This window comes from Bidens hawaiensis, unplaced genomic scaffold (assembly GCF_021521415.1).
Source record: "Bidens hawaiensis isolate Kalapana, Puna unplaced genomic scaffold, B.hawaiensis_p1.1 tig00041622_1, whole genome shotgun sequence".
NCBI lineage: Eukaryota > Viridiplantae > Streptophyta > Magnoliopsida > Asterales > Asteraceae > Bidens > Bidens hawaiensis.
Window position 1 is genome coordinate 66,880 of NW_027497353.1, and position 22,689 is coordinate 89,568.

General features: G+C 37.0%; 2 protein-coding genes and 1 pseudogene across 2 annotated transcripts; 1 reads left to right on the plus strand and 2 right to left on the minus strand.

Moving 5' to 3' along the window:
* Window positions 1–1,538: 1,538 nt before the first annotated feature.
* On the minus strand, window positions 1,539–6,972 carry LOC143593026 (uncharacterized). Its single transcript, XM_077072775.1, has 2 exons — window positions 6,680–6,972; window positions 1,539–1,913 (listed from the first exon to the last, which is right to left on the minus strand). Exons 1-2 carry the CDS (start codon window positions 6,932–6,934, stop codon window positions 1,848–1,850), a joined length of 321 nt encoding a protein of 106 aa, XP_076928890.1. The 5' UTR covers window positions 6,935–6,972; the 3' UTR covers window positions 1,539–1,847.
* Window positions 6,973–18,145: 11,173 nt separating this feature from the next.
* On the plus strand, window positions 18,146–18,743 carry LOC143593027 (18.1 kDa class I heat shock protein-like; annotated as a pseudogene).
* Window positions 18,744–19,960: 1,217 nt separating this feature from the next.
* On the minus strand, window positions 19,961–22,000 carry LOC143593022 (uncharacterized). The gene is made up of 2 exons (XM_077072772.1): window positions 20,919–22,000; window positions 19,961–20,038 (listed from the first exon to the last, which is right to left on the minus strand). Exons 1-2 carry the CDS (start codon window positions 21,621–21,623, stop codon window positions 19,961–19,963), a joined length of 783 nt encoding a protein of 260 aa, XP_076928887.1. The 5' UTR covers window positions 21,624–22,000.
* Between the last annotated feature and the right edge of the window lie 689 nt (window positions 22,001–22,689).

Consider the following 22,689-nt stretch of genomic DNA (forward strand, 5'->3'; position numbering starts at 1 on the left):
GCGATCAGTCCTATCAATTGGTGACACGTGTCCAGGTTGTTATACTCATGCACATGAGACGTATAGCCCAACCTATCATAAGAGGACACGTGTCCAGGCGGTTATCAAAGATCTTCTAGAAGAGGACAGATGCCCCAATCATCTTCCATCATCCTTCGGCTATAAATACCTTGTCAAATGGTATGAGGTATTCATTCACTCACCTATATTCTGATTACACTTAGTCTCGATACTTCAGTACGTTCTACATTACGAACGTTACTGATTCTCACGCCGGAGGGTGGTTACAGGAAGACCCCCCCCCCTTGTCCTTCCTGTAACGAGACTCACGGTGTCTGTTTTGCAGGTTCCGGTCACTGGACTTTAGGAGGTTGTACTCATATTTTGGTTGTAATTATCGTATCCTACCTTGTGAACTCACTAGATCCAGGACCCATACCCGGAGATCAGATCTGTGTTGCTTCAAACATACACACTAGAACTAACGAAGTAACGAACCATAAAGAAAAACTCGGGTTTGTCGTTCAAGCTACCTTTACATCTATTCCATTTCCATCTCTATCCAATTTAATAGTAATTTTTGTTATTTTATTTCTCTTTCTTATAGTTGTAAAAGTTGAAGGTGAAAGAATGAGAAAATAATAGTGAATCTACAGTTCTAAATTTCGAAGGAAAAAAAACGAGAAACTAATAGTAAATCCCTTGTATATGAGATATGGGAGGCTAGAGGCGAGCCTGTAAATTTCATCTCTATTTAAGAGAATGGGATGAACGAGATGTGAACGCTTGCCTACATAAAATGAGATCAAACACATAAAGGTGACGAGTATATTAGAAAGATAAGGATGTGTCACTAAAGCTACACAAAGCCCACAGGCATGCACCCACTCAAAAGCTCTTCGAGAAAGCATAATGATAACGCATGCACTCGACCTAAGTGTACACAGTCTCTCGCTTGATATCGTCTTTTGCCTAGACCTTCCTTATTCTTACATTAAATGAGCTTTTAACAGGTATAAGATTATGGTTATGAAAAATATTAAGATGTACTTTAATTTTCTAATATTATTTAACATGCTAACTATTTAGGAAAACATAGCACACAAATTTGGGACCCAAGTAGATTAGTTATAAGCAAAGCCGATGCTAGTAGCATAAGGTGCTTATCTTCACTAAAGTGATGCAAGTTCGAGTCCCACAAAGTAGGCACCATTTGGGAGGGTGTTTGTTCAACATTAAAAAAAAGTATGCGATAAAATAATTTGTGAGTGTGGTTTTATAGGGTCCCACAATATGTTTTTTAGAACGGTCACTCATAAACCATCTAATTCTACTTGTTAATCTACGTTTTTTTGTCCATTACAGGATTTAAACCCCCAACACTAAGAGACCTTTTTTCCAACATCTTGACACCATCGGTCGTTAAATTTGGCATACGGATATAAAGAGGGATTTTACAAACATACCCTTTCCGTTGTCACATTAGTCATTTAGTCTTGCATACAGATATGCCAGTCTGGTTTACGGGCGTAAAGTCCTCAAATCAATAGGAGGTTGATTAGTAAAGAGGGGACGTATGCATAGCTTCGATAATCGCTAAACATAATTACCAGTCCTTGTGATTTTGACATGAGTTTGGTTTTTATTAACATAACTAACATCTTAGATAATTGACAACCTTGCAATCAAACTGTTCTCTCTCTAGATTTAATTTGATTATAATCAGATTATTAAATACTCACTCTATCTCAAAACAATGCAGCCGTGCGATGTCGAATGCGAAATCCGGAAGATGTCGGTCTTGATCCGGAAAGTTTGCACCAAAATCTTTCAAGTGGTGACTAGATTCATCCTCTCCCTTTGACTCCTAGCCCAGACCTTATACTCGCACCAGCGTCGATTGCATCCTTTACCTATGTCATCAAAGCTCATAGGTTATTTGATCCGGAAAGAAAGCTTTATATATATATATATATATATATATATATAGGGTAAGGATCCTAAGAGAACTATTTGAAAATTGAGAACTTTGAGAACCATTTTGGACCTCTAAAAAATTATTTAAAAAAATTATAAAACCAAAATTCTTATATTTCATTCCGGTTTCATAAAAAACTTCGTATTAAACACGTGTATAATTTCATTTAATCTCTAGTTACGTAATGTACACATATGTACATTATCATTTACCTCAAATTGTACATGTGTACAAAAAAAACATGTATGTACATATTATACATATATGTATAATTTGGCTAAACCGAGACGATTTTTTTAGAAATCGGGATGATAAATAAGAATTTTGGTTTTTTTTTACTTTTTTTCATTTTTGCGTTTTTTTTTGTTTTATGATTATTTTTTTATTTTTGGATTTTTTGTGGTCCAAAATGGTTCTCAATTTTCAAATAGTTCTCACATGATCCTGATCATATATATATTGTGTGTGCCATTGACCACTTGAGCCACATGTTTTAGGCTGTTTTAGATTTGATTATAGGATCAAACACTAATTACTGCAAAGTGTGTAGTCTTTTTATTTTTAACTATTTTGCTCATATGCAGATCAACTAACAAAAGACCTAGTGTGCGTCAACATACACAACATGACGAGTTGAATCAAACTCAAAACTGAAAACGGAAGACCTAAACAAAATCTGATATTTGCAATATTTGAGCATCAATCGACAAATGTGATGTCAAGTTGGGGTTCGCAAGAAATATAATAAACACGCAGAGGCGTTGATCGAGGTAAAGTCAACTGCTCTAACCAAATACAATTATCTGATCAATATTTTCAAATGTCATAGTGTGTGCACAAATAAATTCTTCTACAGTTGACTATTCACACTTTCTAGACAACAAAGGGGGTGTTTGGATCAACAAGAACTTCTATTGCCATAAAACTAATACATTTTTATCATGAATGTAAAATTACATTCAGGACCTCAGGTGCGGCTTCTCCTACAATAATCCTAAATTGAAAAAGAACCTATCTATGATCATGATGATATAAAGCACAAAGAAGAAACTAACCAAAAAGTAAAATAGTATACGAGAATTACTGTGTAGCTTACTAATAGGGGCGCTAACGAGTCGTGCCACTAGCGAGCTACTCAAGATCGAATCAATACAATGCTCAAAACAAGCCGAACCTTATTGAGCCCGAGCCTTGTATGGTAATATTGTTTAGGCTCGTCAATCGTCATGCCTAGTGTGTTTTAAAATTTCAACCTTTTGGACTTCTATTCTATGTATTAATTCAAGTCCCGTATCGATAATCAACACACGAATTAAACGAATAACTCTCGTTTATATTAATCAGAAAATATCACTCAAAAAACTGATTACAAACCCTCAAACCCTAACTCGGTTACACCAAACTCACCCCCTCTAATGTCTAACCATAACTCGGTTTATATAAGACTAACCTAACTTGTTAGCCAAGACATTACCATATATAATAAAACCTAATTATTGGGTTGGGCCTTACACTTGGGCCAAACAACAATTGACCCAACAATCACCCCCGCAATTGTTGTACCCGAGCCACCCGACTCACCCCCTAATTTCCTACTCGAAATTGGTGGGTCTTCACCTTCACGCTTGTCAACATTCTCTTGATTCTCCCGAGGCTTTACATGATCTCTTGCAATGTTCTTTCGGCTCCACTTGGCTAGAAGAGACACTTGCTTCATTTGATCATTAGACGCCTTCCCTTGGGCTTGAATCTCTTTCTTGACCACACGTTTAGTTTCTTGAACACTCTTCTTTGAACTTTGAATTTTGGAACTTGGATCTTTGATTGGAATCTGACTCGTAACCGGCTTGTCTTCTTTCAGTCCAATACTTTCAAGATCCCTACCTGCAAAATTCTTCATTCCACTTATAGCTCGTTTACCGAGACTTGTTATCTTGAGATTAATCTTGTACAATCGATTCTTGTTCCTTGTCACCTTCATCAAAAGCTTACCTGTATCATCTTTCATGGTTAGCAAATCATGTTTCATGTGAATCTCGCATCCACCTTCCGTTGCTTGACCAAGACTTATGATATTGCACTGTAGGCTCGGAATGTAGTAAACATCGGTCAACAAACGTTGCTCCCCCGTTTTTCCTTCAATTAAGACCGACCCTTTTCCCCGAATATCAATACAAGATTCATCTCCGAACTTCACCGTTCCCGTGACTTGTTCATTCAATTCATAAAAATACGATTTATTACCCGTCATGTGATTCGATGCTCCGTTGTCGAGATACCAAACATCTTTCTCCATCGGTTCGGTTTCGAAACGCTTTGGAATCACACCATCTTCATTCAGAAAAACCGTTTTCAGATCACCTTTAATCATAAATAAGCTTGGATCAAAATCATCTATTTTGTTCAGGTTAGATTCTTCCTTTTTCTTCATACGTTGCGGACACGTAGACGCAAAGTGACCAAACTCATCACAACGGAAACACTGAACCTGTGACATATCCTTTCTTCTCCATTGACGATCCTTTATTTGACCCGTATACCTTGACCCACGATGTTGACTATCTCGGTTGTCACAACCATCTTGATCCTCATCCTCTCGGTCTTGACCTCCGGTTTCACGGCCTTTTCCACGTCCCTGTGAACTCGGCCAACCCTTACCTCGGCTACCGGACTGATCATACAACTTCCCTTTGTAATTACTTTCTGTTCGATTGAAAAGTAATTGACCTTGTGAATTTGAAGCACGTTCACTCCCTCGTAGACGTTCCTCAAACGCCTTAAGTCTTCCAACAGCATCTTCAAACCTCATACTATCGAGATCAACCGTTTGCTCGATTGAGGCTACCAAGTTAAAGTATTTGTCTGGAACTGTGTCAAGTAACTTTTTCACCAAAACATCTTGCTCGAATACGTGAACAAGACCCGTTGCCTTTGAAACCATACCGGTTATTTTTCCCGCAAACTGATCAACAGTCTCGTCTTCCGCCATCTTGAGTTTCTCAAATTCACTTTTCAACGTTAGTAGTCGAGCCTTTTGAACTCGTTCGGCCCCAACAAACTGTGCCTTCAAAGCCGCCCATATTTCTCGAGCATTCTTGTATTGAGAAACCTGAAGAAGAATATTACCTTCCATAACTTGGAACAAAAACGACCTTGCCGTTTTATTCTTCTTCGCATTAATAACGGCACCCTCATTCGGTTGAACAATTTCTCATAACTCTTGATCATCCAAGATCGCTTCCACCACAATCGCCCATGTGATGTAATTAGTTTCGTTCAACTTTGGAACCTGCAACGATATCCCCCCACTTGCTTTGGGTTGGATTACCGGCTTTTCTTTATCACCTGCCATTGACGTTTTCAAACACCCTTGCTCCACTACATTGGAACAAATACGAACAAATCAGTCCCGAACAACTTTTCAGAACCAAATTCGTTTGCTCGCCAAACAAATCAAACCTTGTTTTTCCTTTTAAATTCGACGTAACAGTGTGCACAAAAAACTTTAATTGCAATAATTTCCTTTTTTCTTTTCTTCGTAACTTTGCACTGGTTACCAATCAAATAAGTTGACTTTTGTAATACATTCTTTAATATTCTTTAATAACAAAGATATACAGCTCACAAAAGTCAATCGAAAATCCCAACGCCGCTACGAAACAATTAAGTCACGAAACCGATTTCCGATAACAACCTTTTTACGCCTAACACCCCGATTGGAAACCACCGTGTTTCCAAGTTATTGCCGCACAAACAACCTACGCGTTGCCTGTCGCTATTTGATCGCCGGCTCGTAACTCCTTAGCCGCCTATACCCAGTTAACTCGATTATCGACTTCTTGAACTTGGCTCTGATACCAATTCAAGTCTTGTATCGATAATCAACACACGAATTAAATGAATAACTCTCGTTTATATTAATCAGAAAATATCACTCAAAAAACTGATTACAAACCCTCAAACCCTAACTCGGTTTGACTCTTGATGAACCCTAACTCGGTTACACCAAAATCACCCCCTCTAATGTCTAACCATAACTCGGTTTATATAGGACTAACCTAACTTGTTAGCCAAGACAGTACCATATATAATAAAACCTAATTATTGGGTTGGGCCTTACACTTGGGCCAAACAACAATTGACCCAACATTAATTTCACAATGCATAACCGAGTTTTGGCTTGTTTAAGGTACCGCACATGACCTTAAGCCGAGCTTAGGCTTGTTCATGTTTATTCTCAAAATTAATAAAAAAAATGTATTTACATTTATTAATAAATAACAAACGAGTCAAGCTCGGGCTTTAAAAAAGTACTTACGAGCTGAGCTCAAGCTTTACAAAAAGAGGTCAAAACGAGCCAAGCTCTCGGTCTCGGGCTGGCTCTTTGCATTTCTACTTGCTAATATTGCAGGATCCCAACCAAAACAAAAAATCTACCTGTAAACATACGCTTTAACCTAACTAAAATTTACTGTAAAATTAGACTATGACGAGCTCTATAATTTAATTTTCTCTGAAATCTGACCTCAAAGAGCAATAATAATAACTTGTTGAAACCAGTTCATCTCACTGCTATCTTAAAACAAACAAAATGCTATGATTCATGTATCTAATTGCAAATTAATCAATGCAAATTGGGTGAATTTGACCTAATTTCTTCTAATTATCAAATAATTGTAAAATTAGAAGAAGAATTGGTACCGAGTGGATGCCGGAGGCACTTAGGGTTCCGACAGTGGCAGTGGCGGTGGCGCCGACGAACAGAGAAGCAACGCCAAAAGCTTTAAGAGGCATGAGGCGTGAGTCGCCGGAGTAGCCTTTACGGAAGGAGTATATGCCCCAAACTAATTGGACACCACTCGCAGCTGCCCACCACCAGTAACCACCACCTACACCGCCGTTGGTGTTATTATTATTATTATTATTATTATTATTATTATTATTCTCTTTCTCCATTTGGCTGTTGTGGAACGGTTAAGAAAGTAGATGACGGAGTGTAACCGTTGTTTGTTAGTCTTGCTAGTTAAACCACGAATCACTTCAGTGTGACTTTAGCTAACTCATTTTTAGTTAGCATATATTGTGGATTAATTAACTAGTACTAACTAGTAAGGCATGGTTTAATACAAAAAATGACACTTTAATTAGCTCATCTTTAATTAGCACGTAATTGATTAATTAGCAATAATTAGCTCATTTTTTTAAATATATATGTATATATTTATTTGAAAAGAAAATATGTATTCTTAATGTTTAAACCAAATTACTAAACTAATTTAATGCCCAAATTTTTTCGTCTTCGGTTCGAAAAATTTCCACGATTTTCGGAGACAGTCCTGATAACTAGCTAGTTATTATGGTGAATGAAATAAATAAATAAAAAAAAGGGTTGATTGATTGTTAGTGGGTGGACTCACAATTTATTCGTTATCTGCCAAATGATTGTCCAAGTGAAAGCATTGGCCCTTTAATAACGCGGCGTGGTGTACTCGACGTTAAGGGGTTGGCACATTGCATAACGTCGATGTTTTTCATCCCTTACAATTATTTAGGGTCTTTATTTTCATTTTCTTTTTTATTCGACCTTCTAATATAATAACATTTGCTTTTCATCAACGATGACCAGTTTTATATTATTTAGGTCCTATTATGTTTTATTATAATAATATTTGTTATGTTGGAATACATTATCAAGTTTATGTAACTAATCAAGCTCGTCGTCTAACTTACTTATTAAATAAGTTATGGTAACTTGAATAGTTGACTCAGTGATAGAGGCTTATATTTTTTTATGAAAAGTTTCGATTCAATTATTGGACATAGAATTAATTTAGAATAGTGTAGTCTAGAAGTAGTGCAGAACCGTAGATTCGGGTTAATAAAAATGAGTTTCATCTTAGACGTGTTCATTTAAACTCGAACCAACTAGACTTACTACATGTAATCAAGTATTTTATAAGCATCTTGACTCATTTACATTGTACATGTATTAAAGGTTACTAGTATAAGTGTCCGCGCGTTGCGGCGGGCAGGCAAGGGATGTGTTCGGTATGGGGTCGATTTGCGGTGTGTTGGTGACGCATAGAGAATTCAGTCAGTAACTGTTTAGGGCAATGTAGCGAGTGCATGATCGGTGTAAGTGAGCAAATAACTTATATAATTGAATAAGAAATAGAGCTATTGTGATTAGAATTGGATGTAAGGAGTTAACTATGAATAATGCATAACTATACGATGTTATAAAGCAGATTAGTTGGATTAGGTTCCATCCATTAGTGGCCCCTACGTCGATTGTATATGATTTAGTTTGTAGCATAACTGGACAAAAAATGCATTCGAGAAGTAATAATAACTTGTTATCATAAAGACATGTTTTTATGTTGTGAAATTCACCCGAGCGGTGGTGTAATGGTTGGCTCGTTCTAACCACATGAAAAGCTAGTAAGGAGAACAATATTATATAGTTCAGGAAAGGTGGAACATAACATTCCTTTCATAATATCAAAATATTTTTTGGAAAACCACATGACCTGTTTGACTATTTTGAACCCTTTTTCCGGATTCATTTCAAGCACCTATTTGGACCTGCTTGATTTCTTAATTTTAATTCACTACCTGAACTGGTTATCACTAATTCATTATGTTTTGACCCGTTTCATTTTAATACACCATATTTTGACTCGTGTGTGTGTGTATATATATATATATCAGTTACAACTATACTTTGAACCTTTTCGTTTTAAGTCACTATGTTTTGTTCTGTTTAATTTTAATACACCAGATTTTGGTCGGTTTCATCTTAAAATGACATATTTTGGCCCGTTTCATTTTAATTCAACGTATTTTGGCCCGTTAAATTTTGTTTCCCCGTAGTTTGATCCGTTCATATACTCAACCGTTTCATTCTAATACACCATATTTTGACTTGTTTATATATCAGTTAACTATATTTTGATTCCTTTCGTTTTAAGTCACCATGTTCTGACCAGTTTCATTTAAATGTGTGTAACATCATCGGCTAATTCATCGGTGGGTCTTCTTTAAAGAAAACAAAAAACTATGTTATAGAAATTTTGAGTCATTGGTGGGTCTTCTTTAACCTAATCATGACAAAAAAAACATTAAAAAAATTATATAACAAAAAAAACATTAAAAAAATTTTAAATTAAACAAAATTATTTGTTTCTTCATAACAAAAAAATTTTCATTAGCTCGCGTTATAATATAAGTTAATTAAAAATGATTTGGTATTATAAAATTTGTGTGATATGAAAGTGCCTTTGTCAAAGAAACATCCCGACCCCACTAACAATAATGGAACCAGCCACGTTGGCGTCGGTTAAAAGTGTCGTTATTTTAGAGGTATAAAAAACAGTAAGGACGACAAAAGTAAACTCTTAAAAAGTTTAGTTATTTTAGGGGTATAAAAAACATCAAGAACGACAAAAGTTATCTCTTAAGGTTTCCGAAAATTAATATGAAGAAAACTATTGGTGTCCGTCTTTTTAATCCTAACAAGAACATTAAACTTTGTTAAGGACAATAGGACCGTTAGTATTAGAATTTCAAACCTCAAAAACAAAGTTTCTGTTTTTATTGGCGAGGACCGCACCATATTTCTGGCTGGAACTAGAAGGTGGTCAACTCTTTCAATGGTAAAACTTGACCCGACACCGCTAGAGTTGGTGAATTTGCTCTTTTTAAAAGTAAACATAAAAATATTAAATATTGTTATTGACATGGTACATAAACTTAGATTATAGGGGAATAAAGTTTATATACTTGAGCTTTCAAAGTGAAAGATGCCATAGTCAATATCAAAAACTATTACGCTGCCTCCCCTATTTTTGACACCAAATGAAAAGCTCTCCCTGCATCACCAAGCACCAGCACCAGCACCAGCACCAACAAAGACAAACGGTTTCCGGTAAGAAGAGGAGAGAGGGATGCGTCTCCATTCATGAGAACTCGAGCTGCAACTAAATGGTACCTTTCATAGCATCCTCAATTGCAGTTATAAAAGCTTCACAATTTGTATTATATTCAATCAGTTTCCCATCACTGTGCCAGGCACGTATCTTTGGCTAACCCATTTGGAACTGGGGGAAGCATTAAATACACGAATCCGAGAAGAAAACCAGAAGCGAAACCACCAAGACAAGCAAAATTATCGACATGTGACAGAATCCCAACAGCCTGATTAACTGCAATAGTGATCACAAGAGTCAATAATGCTGACATCTAAACATAAAAGTAACAAATTGTTAGAAAAATTATCTTTAAAATGCAGTTGTTGAGAAATGAGTACATGTGAGCACATACCTTATTAGCATATATAGTCCAATTAGTTATAAGTTCTGAAAGCATTCCACCCAACACTCCAAAAACTGCACCCGAAACATCAACTGATATACTGGACTGAAGGAAAAGTGCATATAACAAACTGCCACCAAACCCGGGGATCACATATTGCAAATATACAAGAAAATTATCAAATCAGTTAAGGTTTATCTTTAATATGAAGGTTACTTAACAATGTAATCAAAGTTGGTTACTTTATGATTTCTATATTTAGTAATGAGATGTATATTGATGATGAATAAAGTCATAAGCTTTAACATCATAGCCACTTCACTTACCGAACCCGAACTCTTGCTTAAGTCGAATGTCAATTAAGTAAAGACTTAACATGTTTGCCAATAAATGAAAAGGTCTACCATGCAACCAAATGCAAGTAATCAGACGCCAAACGTAGACGCCAAACCTGGTGATCATCAACCGCTTTTCTCACATCCAAAGCCCCAGTTTTTTCTAGCCTAAAAAGATATAAATGTGAATTTTCAGATTTTCAGTATATGAACAACCTTTAAAAATACCATAAAACATAGGCCTATTAGAATTTATGGTAGAACTGCAAAAGACAGCAATAAAAGTTACAAATTTATAGAAAATTGCACAAGTTTTTAAAAACTATAACTTTAGTAAAAAATAAAAATTAAACATTTACTATGTTACTACCAACCTGAGCTAGAGGATGCACTTGATCACAAAAGTCCATCGCCGCTTCCTTGTATGGTATGACAACACTATAAATAATGATCAAAAGTCAAATATTGTGGTCAACATGTATAAATAGACACATACTTGTAGCCAGCAAAGCTCGTTTCGGTTTGGTTTCTGCCTTTTCAATTTTGGGTCTTTGTTTTAGTTTTTTATTGTATGTTTCATTTGAATTCGATTTAGCCTTTTTGTTTCGTTTCGGTTTCAGTTTTCTTTAGATTTTAGTCTCGTTTCGGTTCCATATATTTTTGTTTTGGTTCGATTTCAATTTATTATTTTAATTCGATATCTTTGGTTTGAAATTTCATTTCGATGTGTTTGGTTGATGGTTTTGACTCATTTTTGTTTTAGTTTTGATGTTTTTTAGTTACTTTTGGGTTTGGTTTCAGTTTTTTTCGGGTTTTTTTAATTTCGTTTCCATTTCAGTGTATTCGACTACCTAGTTTCAGTTTGGTTTCGTTTTTTTTTTATTTAATTTTTGTTCGATTTGGTTTCAATGACATCATAAAAGAGTAATTAGCTCATATGACAGTTGTTGGTTGGGTTTTAATTTTCAACGGTTCGATTTCGGTTTTCGATGATAAAAACCGTTACTAACGGTTTGGCTCAAATTTTGCCCTAAAAAAGTCTAAACCGGACTGTGAACAACCGTAGGTGTGGTCATGGCGCTTGGCATATCGGTAACTTTTTTTTCTAAAAAACCAGTAAATCTAATAACACTTAGAAAAAATAGAAGCACAAACAAAAGACGAAAAAAGGGCCAATTGTATTCGGTCTAATTCAAAACTTAAAGATTTACTTACATATCAACGCATATGAATTACGAAGACGGGTCTGGTAGTAAAATCAACAAAAAACCAGTTAAAAGGCCACTTATATCGAAAAGCCAGTTGTATTCGGGCTCGGCTCATTCACACCTGAATCAAAATCCATAAAAACCGAATGCAGATGAATTACGAACGCGGGTCTGGTAATAAAAATCAACAAAAAAACCAGTTAAAATGCCACTTATATCGAAAAACCAGTTGTATTCGGACTCGATAGTTCACACCCCAATCAAAACATAAAAAACGAATGCAGATGAATTACGAAGACGGGTCTGTTTAATTCCGAGAAATCTGATAGAGTGGTTAATGCCACTTATGTAGTAAAATCCATAAAAACCATAAAAAAACCAGTTAAAAACAGGAAAAAAAAAGTCTGGTTATGTTATTTTAAAACACAAAATTACTGTTTGAATAAAAAAGTCCCGGCATGAAGTAAGATGTACACATATCGTTGCATAAATAATCTTACCTGTTTGAATAAAAAACAAGATAAACTGAAGTACGATTGGCCCCGAATCAAAACAGAGCATAAGAAAGAATTAGATCGAATACGATTGGCCCCGAATCAAAATCCAATGAAAAAAAGGAAAACCATAAAAATCTATAAAAAGTCAGTTGTGTAAAATCCATAAGATTCTACCAATCACGAAGCCTAACAAACCGTTACCTGTTTCGCTCATTTTCCGAATACGAGCTGCACAATGTCATTCGTCAATATCGTTACTCTTGCGGCTTCCATTAGAACAACTACAGTGGACAAGCTTTATTCAAGTTTGTGTTTCAAAATATACCAATGAAGTGAATGAGGCAAAAAGAGATTTGGTGAAAAAACACTAACCTTTCGGCTACCAATCGCACAACAAAATCACTCGTAATCAGATGACGATCAGTAAGGAAACATAAATCTTAATCAATTCACTAAGCTACAGTTAGCATACGATAAGTGATTAGTAACACAAGTATTAATAAAAAACACTTTTTTTCTCAGCAGACAACAAAAAAACAATTAACACATACAAATACACATAATCAGACTATGAATTTGCACACAAAACCACAAAATCAAATCAATAAAAAAGAAAAAATTACGATTCTCCTCTGGAGTGACCAAGTGACTGCTTAAATTCGGAGCTACCTTAAGGGTGCTCTCGTAAACGTGTATAACACGAGTTATGAATAAACTGAAATCAAACAGACGGAGAAAAATAAAAACAAAATAACCACTTCAGCCGATGTAAATGAACCATGATAATGCATAAAAACCGAACCACCAATTAACCCGATTATTGTTGAATTAAACTCAAACTAAAATAGGAGTGGAAGTACCTTGAATCACACGAACGATGACAACCCGAACAACAACAACCTAAACAAATGCAAAGAAAGCAAACGATAACAAATAACCATATTACATATTGAAATATTGCATTTAATTAGTACTTTTGCATGTTAATTTAACTGAATATGTTGAGAATGAAATAGTGTGCATACCACACAGATGCCCAAATCTCAGAATTAGGATTTTGGAAGCCGACATGGAGAGTTAGCAGAGCAACATGTAAAGATTTATGGGTATCGTGTTGGCTGCAATTAAATTGAACAATGAATAAAACTGAAGATTCCCTTGAACCGACAATGAGAATGAAGGAGCCAGAGGTCTTTGATGACAAACGATTCAATAGAATGTTTATATTACAAGTTTGGTCTCTAACCTTGAGAAATCGTATCTATGGTGATCAATAGTTTGAAAGTGCAACACTTATGGTCCCTAAAATTAGTGAACGTTAGTTTTCTAGTTAAGGCTATACAAAATGACTATAATGTCCTTGTTATTAAAATTTAAAAGTTACAAACAAAAACATATGAGCATCAATGACGATCGACTAGACCATAGCATCCTCCTAGACACATGGGCGTACGTTATTCCAACTAGTTTTAGTAGGCTTTATTAATGACTCGAGCAATGTTACCTTGGCTTGAAGTCGGCTCAAAAGATTATATGAGTCAAATTAGCTCGCACTAAGTTTCTTTAGAACTTTCTTCAAGATAAGCGAGTTATAAACCTTGTTTTTTTTAATAAAAAAGTAAATTTCATTATAATTTACTATAAAACGATTACAATAGAGTGGCAGACAAACGGGCAACAAGCTGCGCCGCAACCCCCTTTTGAATAACAAAGTCAATCCTGCTAAAAACGAAGTTTTGGGACCTAGAAGCTGAAGAGGTTCCGTGTACGACGCGCTGAACCCTACTCAAAAATTTCACAGCCTCTAGGGCCAGTAAACCAAATATATCAAAGGCAAATGGTAGAAAGACATGTTGATTATCTAAACAAGCTTTCTCGTGTTTAACAACTTTGCCCGATTCAGCCTTCAACGCAGCCTGACCCACAACAAACCCACGGTCCCTGAGCCCAACAAGAGGAGACACTCCTGTAAGATCCACACAGGCGTGTTTCCCCCTGTCCACCCGAACACAAGAATATCAGCTGGTCGTAAAGTGGACCTCCCTTCAAGAGGATCCGTGAGAAAGTTAACAGGGGCCTCCTTTTTAGCAGAAATCCCTGCCCGTTTAAGAACATCACACAGAACATCCCTAACCAAATCATGTCTGTATTTAAAGCCAGGCAATTCTTTGCAATGCACCGCATGGTCACCAAAAGAATCCAAATAGACCTTGCGACAAATTGGGCAAGGTTCATCAGTCGGGAACATAGGGATCATTAACCAGTACTTAAGGATAGCCCGATACTCCAAACCCGACATACGTTGGCCTAATCCTTCAATGGGGATGACCGTTAGAAAATCCTAAGCCCGAGGAGCCCGAAGGCATTCAAACACCGCCTTTTGGCGAGGGGATAGATCAAACTTCACTTCTAAACTCTTGACGATTCCACTAAATAAGGCACTCGCCACAACATGTTGGGCTTTAGGGGGGCGGTGTCCTTATTAGAGAACCCGCTAAGATCAAAATCTGGAAGTGAAGTACGTAAACGATCCATCGCACACCCATAATCAGAGTCCAACCCATAAATATCACAACCCCGAAGAAAATGGTCTTGAAAACACCACGACTGTGCTCTCGAAGCCACAAAAGCATATGTAGATACATCCTCAACCGAACAGAGACCCAAACCCCCATAACGGGTCGGAAGTGAAGCCAACCTCCATTGGAGATCCCCAAAGAACGGACCTCCACAAACCACGACGTCCTCAATCGCCCTTCGAAGACCATTGTCAAATATAGAAACAGCTTCCCCCACATACATAGGTTGGCACGTTCTCAAACCGAACAAAAGCTTGGCGACTCCCACACATGAGCGAAGCAAAAGAATCTCGCATTGAGGATCCCGAAGTCTTGGGAGACAGCTCATCAGTTTCACAGCGCTAGATGCCCTTTTCATAGCCAAACTGCTGATAAACCCCGCATCCCGGCTTACAGCACCACCAAGGAGTTTCACGCCAATCACCGGCCTTCCAATCCCGCAAGGGAACAACCCCTCCTAAACCTTCACCCCATTGCATGTTGGCCAAAATAACTCTTTTTTCTTAACGTTTAATTCAAGACCCAAACGAGGCCCCTCAGACCTGATAATATCTAATGCTTTCGCCACCTCTCTAGTATCCCCGATAATCGTTCCATCATCCAAGTACCAAGCATGAAAGAGAAGCTTGCACCGATCTCTGATTTGGTGAACAAGTGGGTGCAAAACTAAGGCAAAAAGGAGAGGCCCAAGAGGGTCCCCCTGTTGAACCCCAGTGGTGGATTTAATGTAAGTATCACCCACATATAACCTAGCCGACTGCCCATATAAAAATCCACCCAAAGAGAAATGGAAGGACATCGACTCCGTACCTCGTGTAGAAGGGTCGTCCTATCTACTAAGTTGAAGGCATTGGAGAAATCAACAGTAAGCATAGCCAATGACCCATCCGAATAAAACTGATTTAGAAACCTGTTCGCGCTATAGAGCACGGCCTCAGCCACACTGGGGACTCCCACCCCAAATTGAAAGTCACCGATGTATTTAGCCATCTCCTTCCCGACACCCCTCATAGCCACCTTAGAGACCAACCTCCTCCAAATGTCCCCAACAGCAATAAGTCTAGTCCCATTTGTCCGGTTTAAGCAACGGCGTAAGTGGGGCAGACGCAACAAACTCTGCCAACACCTTAGGACACCTTCCCCCCAAAAACAAATTAACCACCGCAGAGATAGCCTTGAGCAAACCATCCGCAATCGGAGACCCCTCTCCGCACAACGCATCTAAGATGTGTTGGGCTCGCAAACCGTCCCGCCCACACGAAGTCCCTTTAGGGAAAGATTTAATGCACCCAAACACACTATCAACGTCCACAACAAGGGGAGACTCAGAAAGCAAGAAAGCAGGCATAATCGGAGGCGCCATGATGGGATGCTTAGACAACAAAGCGTTCAAAGTATCCTTACCGAAAGGTGCAACCCCTGAAGAGCATAATACCTTAACCGCAGCAGTGAAATGCCCGTCCGCAACTTTCCGCAAACATTGTTTAACATTGGCGCCCAACCCGGCGTTGTCAGACTCGGGGACAAACGCATCACCACCCGGGGCATCCCCAAGGGGTTGGTCAAAAAGCGATATAAGGAGCTCAAAGAAACCGTTACGGTCACCCCAAGCGGATAGCGACCGTTGAATAATTCGGCATTGCTCAGACTTTCTATTGCCAGACCTGCGTTGCAACGTGGTAACAACAAAAGTTTCACCCACGCCTCAACAGACTCTGGCATAGCTACAACATTGTTTATAATTTGTTTACATGTTATTTAGCTACAACATCTATATGGCATATGTCAACATTAAAATTTAATTGCATATGATCACTTAAATTCTTAGTTTTAATCGAATAGCATCGAATTAATATTAAATATTTTCCTAATTAAGTTTCTTATGCTAAACTGACAAAAAAAAATATTTTCCTAATTAAATTCAACAAAATATTACTAATTGAAGAACATTCACTCAATAATAAATCTATCTGTGCTTCTCAATCAAAATGTAGTTTCCTAGAGCAAATGACTAATCTACATATTTTGGTATACAATAGTCTATGTTAAGTAGCTATGAAAATAGATGCGACTAAAAACATGACAACGAACTGCTAGAAACCTAGAGGTGTACGGGTGCAGACTGTTGGAAATTATGCCTCGAAAATTAAACACGAAGAACACGGTATTTTTATGGTAACTTGTCGTGACTCTTTCAATAATAATAACTCAAATGAAAACTTGAACCCACCAAAAAATACAATGACATATAACCTCTATTAATACTAAAATAAAATAAACTTGTTTTCTACTCTGGCTCTAATTCCCAATAATCTTAAACAAATAATAAATAAACTTTAAGGCTAGGGGTATGCCACACGTGTGATCAACCGGTAACTGATGTGGCTCACCGCTCACGTGAGCCTATTGGAACACCATGCCGGTGGTGCCCACTGCCCAGGCCACGCGTGACGGGGGCTAAATGGACCAGCCCACGCGGCTTGCACACGACTCATGCACCCTCTTACCCAATCAGGTTTTTCCCTTTTTTTCATTTCTTTTTGATTTTAAAAATATAAATAAACGAAATGTTGGAGAACGGAGTATGACATAAATTGAATGGTGAGATTGAAGGGTAAAGGAAAAGATGAGGTGACGCTTATACGAAGAATGATCCAGAGTAATAAAGTAAAAAACATTGCCTAACGAATCTACGTGTACTTCGCAACCAGAATGCATACGAAGATTGGTCCTTGAGCAAGTGACCAATCTATGCAAACTGGTATACAATAATTTATTTTAAGTCATATAAAACTAGATGTGACTATATATCAAGTGTAATACACTGCATATTTTTATACAACATATGTGTACCTTGTTTGGTTCTTAAAACACTATTAATGAATTGATTAACTTCTCCCATAAAAACTAAAATAGTAATAAAAATGCTACCTATACAAACATTATAAAATTAATAATTCATGTTTTTTTTCTAAAACTATTCACAAAAGGAAAAGGTTATGAAAGCTTGTGCTGTAACATATATTGCATATATGTCTATGTAACCTGGAAGCTTCCGGATCATGTCTTCTTGCAATATCTCGAAACTTACCGATCCTTCATTCCCATGGAATACCGAACACTCCAGAAATCCCTTTTCAATAATATATAAACCCAACAACATACACGGACCATTATTACAGATACAATTTGGTTTTTGATTAATATTTTCTGAACACCCCTACCTAGCTATACACATCAACACAAACTAATAAACCCACCAAAAATGTCGTCAAAGACGTGCATTTTCATCGTGTTAACAACAATGTCATTAACAATGCTCGCATTTCCAACGAAAACCGATGCCTTAATCCCTTACAACCGAGCTCTACACGACTTATTAACAGTCCCATCCGAAGACCCATTTAAGATACTAGAACAAAACCCACTCAGTCACCCCAAAAAATCCCAAACTCAACCTGGCTCGGGCCGACTGGAAGGAGACTCCAGGGCATCATGTGATCACATTGGATGTACCCGGGATGAAGCGAGAGGATGTTAAGATTGAGGTGGAGGAGAACCGGGTGTTGAGAGTGACTGGAGAGCGAAAAGTGGAGGATGAAGGAGAAGGTGACAAGTGGCATAGAGTTGAGAGGACAAGTGGCAAGTTTTGGAGGCAGTTTAGGTTGCCAATGAATGCGGATATGGAGAAGATAACGGCGCGTCTTGAAGATGGTGTGTTGAGGATTACGGTTGTGAAATTCGCTCAGGAAAGGATGCAGGCTAAGGTTATTGATATTGTGGAGGAAGCAGGGTCCGGGGAGAATATTAAGGCAACCAAGGCTACTGCTTGATCCAACTTAAGTTACATATATATTGTTTATTAACATTAAACATAACATCTTATTATGTTGGTTGAAATTTGTGGTTGTATTTTTTATGACGTGTTATAGAATATGATGGTACAATATGGTATGTGATTATGGTTGTAATCTTAAATACAATTTGTTGAAATAAATTAAAAGATTTTGTAATAAAGATTTAATGTTTTGCTTCTATGAAGAGTAATGGATAATGGAAAAAGATAAACTGATATGTGGTTGGTTGAGTTGTTGACTTTTATTGGTTTATGGTTTGACTAGAAAAAATGTATAGAAAAATTAAAAACACAATTTTGTATTAAAAAATTAAAGGATTTCGAATATAATATATACATACTGAGTATGATTTTATTTTTAAAAATGAAAAAAATAAAAGTATAACAAATGCTACATGGCCGGTTTTTATAACTTCACACAACCAGTTTCACTTATCGAATTGTAAACCGGCACAACGTTAAAACTAAGCTGTGAATCGAACCATGTTTCACGTCTTGAATTATAAATTACCAGCAAAATGTAAAACCGAATCATAAGTCAAAAACTGTGTAGTGTATACTTCAACATGGTCTATTAACCAGTATACAACCGTGCATAATAACAGTTCTACCTTCGGACCTTCATTAACAACACTTATTAATCAAATAGATTATTATACTTGTCGATCACTATTTATTTAAATTTAAAAAAAAATATTTTTATATGATACAAAAATGAACGGAATACGTGGTTGATTTTAGCAATTGTATATCCAAACAAAGTATGGATATAATGCTTGCACTCACAAGGAAAAAAGGTTGTATTAACACCGCAAACATTATTGCACACAAAAAGATCCAATGACATCATGGAAACATACCCGATCTGGGTTTTTCCGTCATTAAATAAATATAAAACCATCGATGATGATAATAATAATAATAATAATAGTAAAACCTATAATATAAAAGAAGGCCAAAAAGAACCATAATTAGAAAAGACATCACGTCCAAAACAAGAGAGAAACAAACAAGAATTAAGATTGAACCATAGGTATTATTATTATATTATTCCCAAGCCCAAACCCATCTATACAATAAATTAGGGTTCTTGTTCTTCCATACCTTCTTCCACAAAACGTTATCAATCTTCAAACTCTTGTACCTCCATCTTAACCTTTCAAGTTATTATAAGATCATCCCTCAGCACATGTTTTATATCTTTGAACGAGCTTCAGATACTTTGTATGTATCAGCGGTTATTGAACCCAGCCACAAACCAGGAAACAAAGTCTGCAAATATTTACAGCATGTTAGATCCACAAATTACTTTTCATTTTTCAACTTTTACATGAATAGTAAATCCAACAAATCATTAACTCAATAAAAAATACTAACTTTATACAATCTAGCAATGAGCATTTTTTTCACCAAATACCGGTACCGTGCTTAACCGATAACGCTCGAACACAATAAGTGCCAGAATTCAGTTTTTCATGTTTTTGGTACCGTCCGAGGTTTCGGTATTTTCAAGAGCACAGGTACCAATCGTTGCCGAACCAAAAAGAAATGGTGTTCGGTTTTTCATGTTTTCAGTATCGGTACCCTTCGTTTTCGGTATTTTCAACGGCACTGGTACCGATCGTTGCCGAACCAAAAAAGAAAATAGTACGGTATTCAGTTTTACATGTTTTCAGCATCCGTACCCTTCTGTTTCGGTATTTTCAATGGCACCGGTACCCTTTGTTGCCAAACCAAAAAGAAAAATGTTACGGTATTCGATATTTCATTATTTTTAGCATCGGTACCCTTCGGTTTTAGCATTTTTTCGGTATTTTCAATGGTACTAATACCGATCTATGCCAAACCGAAAAAATCCATACTGTATTATTAGTTACATGGTTTCAGTTGTTTTTCGGTAATCAGTATTTTTCGGTACAACACCGATTCGGTACAGATCTCATCCCTATCAGGGATGAGACCGGTACCGAACCTAACACCACCGGAAAATACCAATACCGGAAAACAACAAAAACCATGACCTAATACAGTACGGATTTTTCCGGTTAGGCACAGATCGGTATCGGTACCATTGAAAACACCGGAAAAATGCCAAACCGAACCGAAAACATGAAAAACCCAGTACACGTACAATTATTATGCGTAACCTTACATCGAGTTGTCTCTGAATAGTCCTCGGCCTCTTCTTCGGCCGGCGAGAAGGTTTCGCTCCTGTCAATGCAAACATATCCTCTTCAATCTCATCCTTCGAAAGCGAAATCGATAACTTATTATTATTCTTCTTCCTCGACATCATCTGCATACTATACTCGTTGCTTTTAGTTTTACCTTCCAATACTTCCTTATTAGTCTGATTATTATTACATTCTTGAGAATAATAATATCTATTCTCCTGCAATGTTAACGAACTAATATTATTCTGCTTGTGACTTATCAACGGCCGTCTAGGTCTCAAGTTCCATATCTTCGGTGACGTGTCATCTTCTTCTATTGACTGAACGACGTCGTTTTGCTGGTTTTCCTCCGTGACGTCATGTTTAACGTCATTCTTCCGGATACGAATACAGATCTTATTATTATTCGTTCGTTTGCCTTTACTGTTATCCATCGGTTTTATAACCTTTGTTAATATCTTTTTGCTAGGGTTTATACTCCGTACGACGCCGTTTTGCTCAGATTCAGACTCTGAACGGCGTGACACGTAAGCAGATGACTGATGAGTATGATGAGATGTAGGCGATGATGATGACGTGTCACCGGCGAGTTTGTTACGGCCGGTGCGGTGGTTCCGCCATTTGAGATGCGGTAACGAGAAGTTGTGAAGCGGTTGTGATTTTGCTGGTGCAGGTGATGCCATAAACCCTAACGCGAATCAAATCAAAACTGATGAACAGATTGAATTAACTGAAATCAATCATATAGAATCACAGTGAAATTGAATCATCTAATGATTGATGAACAGATTGAGTGGATCGGAATAATATTATTATGATAACTGAATGGTTAATAATAATAAGAAGAAAAATAAGAAGATATAAACAGAGAAGATGGTGTGTTTGCAGGGTATGAAATATATATTTTTATATGACGATATTGCCCTTACTAAGGTGGGTATTTACTTGGTGTGCCATTAGGGCGGTATCAATGGGGAGTGGACCGGTTCTTGGTGGTTGATAAAATGAATAAAATTAGGAGTGACTCGTTTTTGTTTTAATAGACATATGGTTGTGAAGAGTTTTTATTAATTGATATATAGAACTAGGTTGCAACTCGTTGCGTTGCGGCAACGGACACGAATTCGGTTGTTAATGATTATATGTCACAATTTAATTGTGTGAAGTGTTTGCCAACCAACTAGATAGATTTACTGGTTTACTTGTGCCTTCATGTATAGGACTGGGAGTAAATTATATCGAATTTTTTGGTGATTTAGGTGATTTGAAAGAAAAAGAAGTGTTTTTAGGTGGTTGACTAGGATTTAAGTGATTTTAGGTAATCCTCTATCTGAGATAGCGGATTACCGGTACACGTAAGCATACTTTCCACGTGTCTCTCCAAGTCATCCGATTGTTGTCCACGTCAACAATGTGTAACATGTGGAATCCTTTATTTGAGATAGCGGATTACATAAAGTCTTTTGCATTTTACCTCCCGGACACGTGGCACAACCCTTGGAATCCGCTATCTCAGATACTGTTGATGTGGACACCGCTTGTTGAACAATCGGATGACTTGGAGAGACATGTAGAAAGTATGCTTGCGTGTAGTGGTAATCCGTTATCTAAGATAGATGATTACCTAAAATCACTAAAATTCCAGTCAACCATCTAAAAACACTTCTTTTTTCTCAAACCACCTAAATCAACAAAAAATCAAATTATATATTTGTATTCATGCACATAAAAACAATCTTTGTCGTACTT

What these genes read in the sequence shown, in the direction of transcription:
- LOC143593022 (XM_077072772.1), bottom strand. Translation starts at nt 21,623, where the DNA reads ATGGCATCACCTGCACCAGCAAAATCACAACCGCTTCACAACTTCTCG. An exon ending in CTATTCAGAGACAACTCGAT is followed by an intron (nt 20,039 to 20,918) that starts GTAAGGTTACGC and finishes AAATATTTGCAG; the next exon opens with ACTTTGTTTCCTGGTTTGTG.
- LOC143593026 (XM_077072775.1), bottom strand. Translation starts at nt 6,934, where the DNA reads ATGGAGAAAGAGAATAATAATAATAATAATAATAATAATAATAATAAT. An exon ending in GTGCCTCCGGCATCCACTCG is followed by an intron (nt 1,914 to 6,679) that starts GTACCAATTCTT and finishes TTGATGACATAG; the next exon opens with GTAAAGGATGCAATCGACGC.